The sequence below is a fragment of the Spea bombifrons genome, chromosome 13, assembly GCF_027358695.1.
Source record: "Spea bombifrons isolate aSpeBom1 chromosome 13, aSpeBom1.2.pri, whole genome shotgun sequence".
NCBI lineage: Eukaryota > Metazoa > Chordata > Amphibia > Anura > Pelobatidae > Spea > Spea bombifrons.
This window is the reverse complement of record NC_071099.1, coordinates 8,271,387-8,284,665: the sequence shown is the minus strand read 5'-3', so window position 1 is coordinate 8,284,665 and position 13,279 is coordinate 8,271,387. Positions and strand designations below refer to the sequence as shown.

The following is a 13,279-nucleotide window of genomic DNA, read 5'->3' as shown; positions in this document are numbered from 1 at the left end:
TCTGAGTTTGGGGACATTTTTTTTTTTTATGTCTCAGTGTAATGATTATACCTAGTGATTAAGTTAGGGGATAGCATAAGGGACTTGGGGTACTGTGGATAGTGATTTCCCTACCTCTTTCAGTCAGATATTCTCCCTGGTATGCAAATTTTAAAAGCCTTCTTCGAGAGGGATACAACCTAACACTCAGCAAGCATTCTTACCAAGCCATCTGAGCAACCAACAACCTCTATAAATCTTCCTGAATTGATCAACTCATCCTACTCCTAATGTTTTACTTCCCCCCTCAACACTGACTAGATTGCAAGCAGGGCACTCTGCTACTTTTTTACCAGTTTGGAATTGTGCGTAAAACTTTAATAAGATCAGGTGACAACCCCATTCAGCAGTCAAGGAGAAGATTGGTGAACCAAGCCCTCCAGGGCCAATACAGCATCAGTAATAATAAAATCTGATAATTATGGCAGATAACCATTTGGCCCATCCGGTCTGCCCATTAATTTCCTTAATCTCTGGCTTTATCTAATATCTAGCATAGCCTGAAAGTATGCAGAAACAATTTTACGGCCATTGCAGTATTCTGGCAAGGCGTGCCACCAGATTTTGGAGTGTGCCTGTGGGAATTTGTGCCTATTCACCCACAAGCGCATCAATGAGATTAAGCAACGATGTTAGATCATGGATTGCGAAATCTTAAGCTCCTAAATTCAAACAACGTTACTGAAATGCCGAAAAAAAAACCTGGAGCACATCGGAACACATCATTCGGGAGAGAGGCCACAAACGCCCATTGTGAAAGATGCTGCCTCTCACAAGAAGAAGTTGTCCATTAAAAATAAAAAGTTCCCAAGACCTTTTTACGAACTATGCCAGTCAATGGAGCCCAGCTTACTAAACACAATGTGTTTAGTAACATAACCAAGAATAGAATAGAACCAAAAATAGTTTTAAATAAATGAATGTGGTAACCTTTAAAACTAATTCTCAAGTGATGTCACCAACAAGGGAACCATCCAGTTTCAACAAAACGTAAAATAATTTTTTTTTTTTAAAGTCCAAATATTTAAAAAAAAAAAATCTAAAATAGTCCTGAAATTAGCTCTGTACTTTCCTAAAAATCCTGGCATGGGAAGAGTTACAATACTAGCATTTGAAATACCCATGGGGTGTCTAGTTTATATACCGTATTTGCTCGATTATAAGACAAGGTTTTTTCCAGAGCAGCCTAGCGGGAATGCATGGGATTACTGAGACCCGCAGGTACATTGTCGGACTTCCCGCTCCCACCCACAACACCAGAAAACTCCCCACAAGTTTTTGATGGGTCCTGCATCCCGATGCAGTCCTCTAATTCAGAGGCCCTGCTGAAATGTTTTCAACAAGAAAATAAAAAAAAACATTCCATTTTGCTGCACAACAGAAATAAGCTTATTTATGATGCATTTCATATTGGTACACAATACAAAAATCTAGACATGAGACTGGTGTCATAACTGCATGATGTCACTAATTCAGGCCCTGCTAATCCTTTTCATACCTAAGACATTTTCACTGAATTGGAGTACTTTGACATAGTATAATATGTGGCCATCTAGTGTGATGGAATCTCCAATATTTATGCCTTATATAGAAGAGCATTTGCGGGGTATCTGATGATTTCTTCATGTTTTGTGAATGTATTGGGTCATTATTATTTTAGCAGAAACCTGAATGCGCATTTCATTTTTCTTCTTTTGGGTATGCTCCCATTTCCGTATATTGGTTTTTTTTGTACATTTGCAGGCTCTGAACAAACCTTAGGGTTGAGCAGCTCCTCCTGATACACAGGTGCCTCAATGTTGGCCAGAGAAGGCTTTACATTGCTTGAGTGCCTCAGTGGGTTCAAATGCAGTGCAGCCCAACTGATCCAGTTACTTCGTTAGCAATATAGTCATGAAAAATTGCCTAGGACTCAAACTTTGACGTTGTGGTGGGCTATGCAACATATAGCCATAATAATGCTACAGAATCCTATATATTTTTTTATTATTATTATTTGTTTTTTGGGGGGTTTTTTGGAAATGGTATCCATTTGGCATGCGTGAATTTTTTTTATTTTTTGTGAACTTATCACTGAGCAGGTCCACGTCAAGGGTCCAAAATATAGGACTCTAAGGAGGTAGGGATCTTTGGTTCTTCCCAGACTAATGATGCTGAAAGGGGTATGAATAACATTGTTAGGTGCAACTCATCTAGGCCTTAGGCCAACATTGTCACATCTGAGTAGAGCTGAAACAACGAATCGATAAAATCGATAATAATCGATAACGGAAATCATCGATAACGATTTCCGTTATCGATTAATCGAGTGATCAATTCGTTGTTGGAGCACTCGGCTCCTTTTACTTACCTCCGCGAGCGTTCCCCGCTTCTGCTACACGCTCTGCAGTCTCCGCCTTCTAGCTACGTGACGGATGTGACGCGTTCCGGAGGTAAGTATTCTTCATGTCTATGTGCACGGATCGCACAGAGCCACTCGCACAGAGCGAATCGCTCTGTGCGAATGGAGCCACTCGCACAGAGCGGTTCGCTCTGTGCGAGTGGCTCCACTCGCACAGAGCGGTTCGCTCTGTGCGAGTGGCTCCATTCGCACAGAGCGGTTCGCTCTGTGCGAGTGGCTCCATTCGCACAGAGCGGTTCGCTCTGTGCGAGTGGCTCCATTCGCACAGAGCGGTTCGCTCTGTGCGAGTGGCTCCATTCGCACAGAGCGGTTCGCTCTGTGCGAGTGGCTCCATTCGCACAGAGCGGTTCGCTCTGTGCGAGTGGCTCCATTCGCACAGAGCGGTTCGCTCTGTGCGAGTGGCTCCATTCGCACAGAGCGGTTCGTGAGTGTGGGTGCAGGGCAGAGTGGGGGTGGGGGTGCAGGGCAGAGTGTGGGTGGGGGTGCAGGGCAGAGTGGGGGTGGGGGTGCAGGGCAGAGTGGGGGTGGGGGTGCAGGGCAGAGTGGGGGTGGGGGGTGCAGGGCAGGAGACTGGGTGCAGGGCAGAGTGGGGGTGGGGATGCAGGGTGTGAGTGTGGGTGCAGAGCAGAGTGGGAGACTGGGTGCAGGGCAGAGTGGGGGTGGGGATGCAGGGCAGGGTGTGAGTGTGGGTGCAGGGCAGAGTGGGTGCAGGGCAGAGTGTGAGTGTGGGGGCAGGGCAGAATGTGGGGGCAGGGCTGGGTGCAGGGCAGAGTTAGAGACTGGGTGCAGGGGCACAGTGCAAAGTGCTGGGTGCAAAGTGCCAGTGCTGGGTGCAAAGTGCCAGGGCTGGGTGCAAAGTGCTGGGTGCAAAGTGCCAGGGCTGGGTGCAAAGTGCTGGTGCAAAGTGCTGAATGCTGGGTGCAAAGTGCTGGATGCAAAGTGCCAGGGCTGGGGCAAAGTGCTGGGTGCAAAGTGCCAGGGCTGGGGCAAAGTGCTGGGTGCAAAGTGCTGGGTGCAAAGTGCCAGGGCTGGGTGCAAAGTGCTGGGTGCAAAGTGCTGGGTGCAAAGTGCTGGGTGCAAAGTGCAAAGTGCTGGGGCAAAGTTTCTTGAACAGTAATAGTCCACCTCTTTTCAGAATGTTTGGGGTTATTTTGTTTCATAAATATTGTGTTTGGGTTCTTGTACTTTGAAAATATTGTTTTTTTATTACATCATAACAAAATAAGAATGTTAATGTAAATTTTAAGTTGTTTTTTAACATCCAGTTCATTAAATTCTTTTAAATAAACGAAAAATTTGCATATTGTTTTTTTTTATCCGATTAATCGATTAATCGAAAAAATAATCGGCCGATTAATCGATTATTAAAATAATCGTTAGTTGCAGCCCTACATCTGAGCAATGCATTTGTGATGTCAGCTGTTTGTAATCTGCAGTCATGGTTTATAGGGCATTTTCAACTCTAAATACCATGACTAAGTAACCAAACAGTTTTAACATTTTCCACCAAGATATATTTTTATATGCCCTCCTATTAGTTAGCATATGCTAAGGCAATTTTCAGCACTAACAGATTTAGTACAAACACCTGTTTTCCGGTCTTAGTGATACAGCCAAGCCAAGATCATAACAAAATGCATTCACAATAAAACGCCGCAACCGGAAACCCATTTACCTGTATGACTCTAGGTCTGTTTTACTCCCACTTCTAAAAATAGAGGTGTGTGACAATGTACAGACACACTGCATGCATCTTGGAAAGGTGCTGTAAAGTTCAGTTTACTAATACACATGCATACTTCTGTAACACGGTAGTACAATCCTTACGGGTTACACACCTCATTTTAGGCTGTAAAGCTTGCTTGGAGTGGTACAGTACTCACAACTCTTCTTCAGATGACAGATGCTGCAAGAAATTCTTACCGTCACTTGCAGCACACAACAGAAATAAGTCACAATAAGAACGCTGCTGAATGTCACCTTTAACAATTTGGAAACAGCAGGTTGTACCAGAAAACACATAGAGAAAACATGCATGGATCAACCATATATTAATTCAACCCCCCAAAAACACCGACTTATTAAATAATGCATAGGATACATAGGAAATCAACATTAAAATGATACATTAATGTCTGCAGATATACATTTCATGCATTTTACTTGTTCACAATAACAGGGCATTTATTATGCAACGCACATTTAGGCATAAACACAGCTATTACTAACCTTACTTTTTCTTTTACAATAATAATTTAGCCCTTTTATACTCCACCATTTTGATGTTTATTATGCATGATTCAATTAAACAGCATCTTTTCTAGGGTTCCCCACACGCCCATTATCGAGGTACAACAGGAAGGTGCGGACTATACGCACCTATTCCTCCTGTTCCTCTCCAGGAATTAGATTGCACACGGCCTCTCAGATTACATTTTTCCAGTCCATCATTCCCACCAAACTACGGACGCCATGTTGTCTAATTTCCAACTGCGTGATTGTCAAATAGGTGCCAGCACTGACACAAGACGCCATTTTGCTGGGGGCATATATTCATTTAAAATACAGTTTGCTTTTTATAACTAGTCGTGCTATGAAACCTGAAAAATGATAAAGAATGATAATCGGAGTTGGAAGAAGCCAATAGACGCGCTGAAGTAAAAAAGAGGGGGCGTGCTATGGATATTTACATACGTTACGGAAAGTTTGCGTTCTAAGCCTCAATCTGAGCGTCCAGTTTCTCTATGATTGGCCACAACTATTTCCGTGGTTTAGGAGGCGGAATCGTTTCCATAGAGATGTTGCTTGATTTTTTTTTTGCGGATGTTCTTTAATCGTTCAATGCCCTCAAAATATTAAATCAAATAGGGTATTTTGAAACAGGGCACCTACTCGTTTTGCGCGCTGCAAGTTAGTCTACCAAATGCTGCTTAACAGTATGTAGTATTCATGCACTGTGTTTACATACTGTCGGCATATCTCAAGTTGGTCTCGTGTATTTTAAATGGACAAGGTGCCAACTTTAGTATTGTGTAATGGTGCTTGGATTATTCTTGATATAAAACCAGGGGAAGGCTGGAGCAGGGAAAATTCGGGGGGGGGGGTCACTGGTGAAGCCATAGAAAGTGACTACAGATAACAACCATTCGGCCCATCTAGTCTGCCCAACGTCTGAAAACTTCCCTTAAATTGGGTGATGGACACTGGAGGCATTGCCAGATTAAGAGCATCACGGGCCTGGTACTGAGAATTTTGGTGGCCGTTTTATGGAAATAAATAAAATAGAATCTTAACTCATCGGCATCGATGTATTCTGGATAAAGATGACATCGGTGCTCGGCTGATAATACAAGATAGAATCTTATGTGATGGGATTGGGAGTAATCAGTACACTAAAAAAAGTCATCATACATGGGATGCCTGAAGCCACAATTCATATCATCTAGTTTACTATAAAATGCAAAAACTAATGAAACAACCTTTCCATGCACTAATTTTACCACCAGCCTTTATGGTTGTAATTCAGGTATGAATTTACCGCTCCTGGTATATGTCTGTGTCAAACAACACCTCAATATGTGTTCAGTAACATCTCCTGAGCGCAGTGATGCCCCACATGCATGGGTTTTTTGGGTTATTTGGGAGGTAAAAGACCTTTTGTGAGGTATGTATTTATTTGCCATTTAGACATCTGGTCAGTCTGTGCCCACGTCACATCTTTGAAGCCGGCCAATTCAATTTACCCCATCAAATCATACATTTTTTTAAACTAGGCACCCTATGGGCATTTATAATGTGAGGGTTCCGTGGATGCTGCAAAGCCGCTGATCGCAGTGAAAATGTTTAACCGCACATGTACGGGCTTTGTCATAATTACATTGCACATGTACTTTGTCGTTAAGGGGTTAATAAAATATGCAAATTGAAAGTTTTGTCCTCTGAAGTGACTACAAATTCAGGAAGGTGTTTTATCTGTGGATAAGTAAAACTTAAATAGTTCTATTTATTCCTGCAGTAAGTAAAGTGTCTGCAAACAGGTTCTGCACGCTACCTGGTGCACACACACCAGGAAAGGCTCTGCCACACTGACCCCCAAACACACACACCAGAACAGGCTCTGCCACACCGACACCCAAACACACACACCAGGACAGGCTTTGCCACACTGACACCCAAACACACACACACCAGGACAGGCTCTGCCACACCAACAGCCAAACACACACCAGGACAGGCTCTGTCACGCCGACACCCGTTTGGGTTTACACACACACCAGGACAGGCTCTGACACACACACACACCAGGACAGACTCTGCCACACTGACACCCAAACACACACACCAGGACAGACTCTGCCACACCAACACCCAAACACACACACCAGGACAGGCTCTGCCCCACCAACACCCAAACACACACACCAGGACAGGCTCTGCCACACCGACACCCAAACACACACATACACCAGGACAGGCTCTGCCACACCGACACACACACCAGGACAGGCTCTGCCACACCAACAGCCAAACATACACACATCAGGACAGGCTCTGCCACACTAATACCCAAATGCACATGTCACGAACGCACCCTACTCCAAGCGTGCACATGACCTGGTTCTGGTGGTAAAAGGATTAAAATTCACTATCTGTCTGCCCTAGACCGGGAATAGTGATAAAAATATCCACCCTTAATACCATCCACAATTAACTATAATGATATAACTAATATAACGCTGCCACCACCAAGACAATTTATAAATGGGGTGCCTTGGTCCCCCAAGCGAATTAGACTAAAAACCCACACAATATACTTTGACACAATAATTAGGTGATTTCAAATTACCAATAAAATGTTCTAATCAGGTAACGTGAGTCTTTACCAGACAAAGGCAGAACTTAAAGGAAAATTTATTATGAACAAAAAATAGTCACAGTGCATGCAAAAAGCAGATATTAAACAGATCATTTACACCAAACAGATATAATAAAAAGGAGAAATTACAGAAAAGTTACCTACTCACTTGAATGGTAAAGTAACAGTTTTTCTGTCCGTAGGGCTCCGGCAACGAAAGATGGTGACTTACTCAAAATTAGATCTTGGCCCCTAGTAAACACCAATTTCCTCTCATTAAATGTATACTTTTTCCCCAGTTCATCTCACATTTCCAAGCCGGCCCAGAGGTGGTATAAGCAGAGGGAAGGTGTACCTATAGGAACCATAAGTGCCCTCCCCCTTGTGCGGTGGAACCATATCAATCAAAATAACTAATTTTCATCTTTTTCTCCCTCCTGTGCATTTATGAATTTCTTGTAAATTATGAAGTTCATAGATATGTCACACTTTCTACTTATGACTGAATACCACGGACCAGGGGCGTACCTAGAGTATTTGGCACCCGGGGCGGATCCTGTATGTGGCACCCCCCCCACACACACACTTTAAAACTACCTGGCCGAAACTGAATATGACCCCCCCACACACCATAAAAAATATAACACTTTTATTTAAATTTAAAGTAAGTAACACACCAAAATAGGACAAAACAATTAAATAACAATATATATATATATATATATATATATATATATATATAATTGTTAACAGCAATCACATTCCTATCATGCCCAGGCATACCCAGATTCCAGGAGGCACTCGCAGACTTGGCATGATAGGAGTATGATTGCCCTATCTACCCCTTCTCGCTCCCTTCTGCCCTATCTACCCCTTCTCACTCCCTTCTCCCTATCTACCCCTCCTAACTATCTACCCTCTCCCTCTTTGAAGTTCACTTACCTTTCAGGAGTCCTGCGGTGGGGGTGCAAGGCCTCTGTCTCCCAGCTCTGCCACTGTATGGAACAGTATAGAGTGATGGGAGTTATGATGTACTTTAGAGCATAATTATATAATGAAAAATACATTGGAAATGGTACAGCATAACACCCATCACTCTCACACACTTACCAATCCACACGCATACCAATCCACAAACACATACCAATCCACACACATACCAATCCACACACATACACCAATCCACAAACACATACCAATCCACACACATATACTAATCCACACACATACCAATCCACACACATACACCAATCCACACACATACACCAATCCACACACACACACATACCAATCCACACACATCCACACACACATACACCAATCCACACACACATACCAATCCACACACATACACCAATCCACACACACATACACCAATCCACACACACATACCAATCCACACACACATACACCAATCCACACACACATACACCAATCCACACACATACCAATCCACACGCATACCAATCCACACACATACCAATCCACACACATACCAATCCACACACATACCAATCCACACACACACACCAATCCACACACATACACTAATCCACACACATACACCAATCCACACACATACCAATCCACACACATACACCAATCCACACACATACACCAATCCACACACACACACCAATCCACACACACACACCAATCCACACACACACACCAATCCACACATATACACCAATCCACACACATACCAATCCACACATACACCAATCCACACATACACCAATCCACACACATACACCAATCCACACACATACCAATCCACACACACATACCAATCCACACACACATACCAATCCACACACACATACCAATCCACACACACATACACCAATCCACACACATACACCAATCCACACATATACACCAATCCACACACATACCAATCCACACACACATACCAATCCACACACACACCAATCCACACACATACACCAATCCACACACATATACTAATCCACACACACACCAATCCACACACACACACCAATCCACACACACATACCAATCCACACATATACTAATCCACACACATACACCAATCCACACACATACACCAATCCACACACATACACCAATCCACACACACATACCAATCCACACACACATACCAATCCACACACATACACCAATCCACTCTCACTGTATGCTTTCCTACCTTTCCTCTTTTCTCCTTACAGCCTCTTTTTCCTGCTCTTCTCTCCTCTTCTTCTCAAGTTCTTCTTCCGGGTCAGAGGGCACGGACAGCGGTGGGCGCGGCTTCAGTGTTGTGCGCCGGGATCTGACAACAAGCCCCGGCGCACAACAGCTGTTGCCGCGCAGATCGCAAGGGAGCGGTATCGGAGGTCTTTAACAGACCTCCGGCTCCCTTGAGTGATTTTAAGCCGGGTTCAAGGGAGATCCTTGAACCGGCTTAAAATCACTCAAGGGAGCCGGTGGTCTGTTAAAGACCTCCGATACCGCTCTATTGCGAGCCTGCTCCTCCAGCGGCGGACATTACTGTCCGTCTCTGGAGGGGTGCCGGGTGCCGGCAAGTTGGCACCCCCCTGATGAGCGGCACCCGGTGCGGACCGCCCCCCCCGCCCCCCGCTAGGTACGCTACTGCCACGGACTTCACAATTTCTCCCAAATGGCTTATGTTGTACTGGCCATGTTTGTATTCTTTTTGTAGGGTGTGCTTTCCCCGTTCTAGATATGCACAAAAGGAGGTATGATTATGAATCTATGAGTTATTATTAATATGTGTTGGATATGACCCTAGAAGAAATGGTTTTCCTGACTGCTAGTGGTCACTTAGCATATCAAAGGAATCCACTATCTATGAGGGGATACAGGCATATGGTAGATCAAGTAGACATAGCGGCATCTCCACTGTAAGATTTCACACCTTGTAGAGGGCCCTGGTCCCAGCTTCAAAATACCAATTTAGCTTTACCTTTTGGCACCATATGCCTATATAATCAAATTAACCCCTCTCATGCTGAAATTGACCATACCATCTCTACCAGGTAGCAAGTCCATGTATGCATTACACCAGTCGGTGTGACAGCACACGCATCAGGACAGGTTCTGCCACACCGACACCCACACACACCAGGACAGGCTCTGTTACACTGACACTCAAACACACACACACACCAGGACAGGCTCTGCCACACCGACAGCCAAACACACACACCAGGACAGGCTCTGCCACACCGACACCCAAACACACACACACCAGGACAGGCTCTATTACACTGACACTCAAACACACACACACCAGGATAGGCTCTGCCACACCGACACCCAAACACACACACACACACACCAGGATCAAAGGTTACCCGTCAATGCAGGAGTCCGGTCTCCGGTCTGTCCACTGGGGGCGCAGCTAATCCTCTTGGCTGGTGCGGTGGACGTGATGGATGTCTGGAGGCGCGGTCTTGATGTAGGTTGGAGGTGGGGCTTTCTAAGTGGCGACAGATTTAAAACCCTTGCTGTGCTTCTCACAGGCACCCTGTTGTGGTCTTTACCTACGTTCCTGTGTTTGCTGCTGATTCCTGTTTATTTGACCCTTGCCTGCCTGACTTCCCATTCCCGACACGGTTTACCTGACTACCTGCTCCTGTGTACCGACCCGGCTTACCCGACTACCTGCTCCTGTGTACCGACCCGGATACCTGTCTACCTGCTCCTGTGTACCGAACCGGCTTACCTGACTACAAGCTCCTGTGTACCTTTATATATACTCAGTACTTACCTTCTATCTATGTCTCACTGTTGGGATCATCTAAGTCCTGGATTACCGCTGTTGGGGCTTCTCTCTATACAGCAGTTTTCTGGGCAGAATAACTCCTGCGGTGAGTACCTCAAGTGTAACAGACTCGACACTTTGTCATTAACTGCCCCTTTTGTATATTGACGCCCCAGCCAGGCCCCCTTTAGTATTGATTAGCGTGTCCCTCCTACAACCTTGTGTATTGCCCCCCTTTGTGCATTTTTGCCCCCACACCCTTGTATATTGATTTAGGTGATGCCCCAGCCAATCCCCTCCCTTGTGTATTGATGCCCCCACCCTTTTTGTATTGGTTAATGTGATGCCCAACCACCCTCTTGTATCAACCCCCACTGCCATGTCTATTACCCCAAGCAAACCCCCTATTGATTTTGTAATGCCACAACCCAGCCACATCCCCCTTTTGTATTATTAAATTTTTGTCCCAAGGGAATCCCCCCCCCCCCTTTGAATATGGGTCCACTTTCCTATAACCCCTAACTATTTTTTTGGTAATACTAACATTTTTTTTTTTTTTTTTTTTTTTAACCCTGCTATCCTCCAACGTGACGATCCTCTCCCTGTCAGGAGGAACTCTTCTGTGAGCCTGCCCCCTTGTACATCACATCTTTAAAAGGGTAGGAGCTGAGTCACTGCTGCCACTGGGAGGCACGGTGTGTGCACGCCGGCCGCTATAACTTCGTTAGGCGGCCGGCGGAGGCGGTCTTACAGCCCACGGACTGGCCGGTCCACCGGGGAAATCTGCTCACTCCCCTGCCCTAGGTGCATTATTTTCATGCCTGGGAACTTCTGGGCTCCCGCTACCTGGGTACACTATTCGCAGGAAAGGGGAATAATCACTGAACCAACATACCGCAAAAATGGCAAAATTGCTCCAGGACTTGAGATACCAAAAACCCCGGGGACTGAAGGGGTTAAAAGAGCTTAGGCGCTGTTTGTTTTCAAACATATATGGTTTGATGGGGTGAGTTTAATTGGTCTACTTCAAAGATGTCCCATATAGGACATGGGGCAGAATTTACATCATGTCAAAATTCTGAGTTAAAAAACAGAATTCTGCATGCCCTAAATGTGGCCTATTACCCTCCCAAACAACCTGACAAACCTATGGATGGGTTGTATTACCAGATTTGGGAGGGGGGAATGGTTTTGAGATGGCAAAACGCTACTTGTAATTATTGCCCTATAACTTGCAATAAAAAAATAGTAGAAGCTATTAGCTTTTATAGAGGAGCTGTCAGGAACCACAGGGATTTAAACCTGCAACCTTGTGGAATCTAGGTGAATCACCTATCCACTACTCTTGGATCATGGTCTCCTTCTGCCTCTCATTAGACCATGTTGTTCCCTAATGGTCTTGGAACACCTGCCCCTCGTTTGGTCAATTAATTATAAAACTCAATATAAACCAGGCATCAGCCTAGCCTCATTGCTAGAGCAATGTGTTCCTGGCCCTGTATATTGACCTACTGCGTTTCCGCATCTGTTTTCCATGTATGACTCTTGGCTACTTCAACAATCCCGATTTGTGTACCAGACCCTGACGTGTCCCAGACGTACCTACCTGTCCGGCTACTTTGTGATGGGACCGACCTGTACCCCGACCGGCTACTCCCGCCAAATGTTGCTTCCTCCTGCCGGGACACCAACAATTAACCCCTTCAGTGCCAGGCAGAACCAGCGTTGTAGATAAAAGGGGGGATGTCGCTGCACCGGAGCTGCCTTGGCACTGTGGCTATTCGAAGCTTAGTTACACAGCGTGGCTATTGTCCTGAAAAGGACAATACAGGATCATAGCAGCCCACCCCAAGCATCAGGCAACACTCATGTTGAGGTGAAAACAGGACTCCTTTATTAAAACCAAAGACAGAGCTATATATACACAAGTAAGAAAAGGGGCAAGACAAATATCACATGATCTAATTACCATGTCAGGAAGGAAGTAATTAGATCAAATCCTGCAACAAAATATCCGGGGGAAGGACAGAAAGACATGAGACATAAATAATTACTTTAATTGGGGACGTAGATGTGGAATGACAATTGACATATAATTGGCATGAGACAGACAATGGCCAGGACACAGGGATAACAGGAGCTCACAGGATTAACAGCTACCTGTGTCACGGTCCGCGACTTCGCTGCCTTCTCCACTCCTGACCCGGCTTGTCTGACGATTCTTTGATTCATC

At 45.0% G+C, this 13,279-nt stretch overlaps 1 protein-coding gene across 3 annotated transcripts in view; it reads right to left on the bottom strand.

Annotated features, from left to right (window-relative positions):
- Positions 1 to 5,099, bottom strand: part of EZH1 (enhancer of zeste 1 polycomb repressive complex 2 subunit) — a 114,805-nt gene extending 109,706 nt beyond the window's left edge. The window contains exons 1-2 of one of the 3 annotated variants that reach the window (XM_053454211.1): positions 4,820 to 5,099; positions 4,279 to 4,346 (exon numbers count right to left, since the gene is read on the bottom strand). In XM_053454211.1, the coding sequence (XP_053310186.1) occupies positions 4,279 to 4,283 (5 nt within the window). In that variant the 5' untranslated portion in view covers positions 4,284 to 4,346; positions 4,820 to 5,099. Of the gene's footprint in view, positions 1 to 4,278; positions 4,347 to 4,669 lie in introns of all 3 variants that reach the window. The other 2 variants (XM_053454209.1, XM_053454210.1) reach the window with 2 other exon arrangements.
- Between the last annotated feature and the right edge of the window lie 8,180 nt (positions 5,100 to 13,279).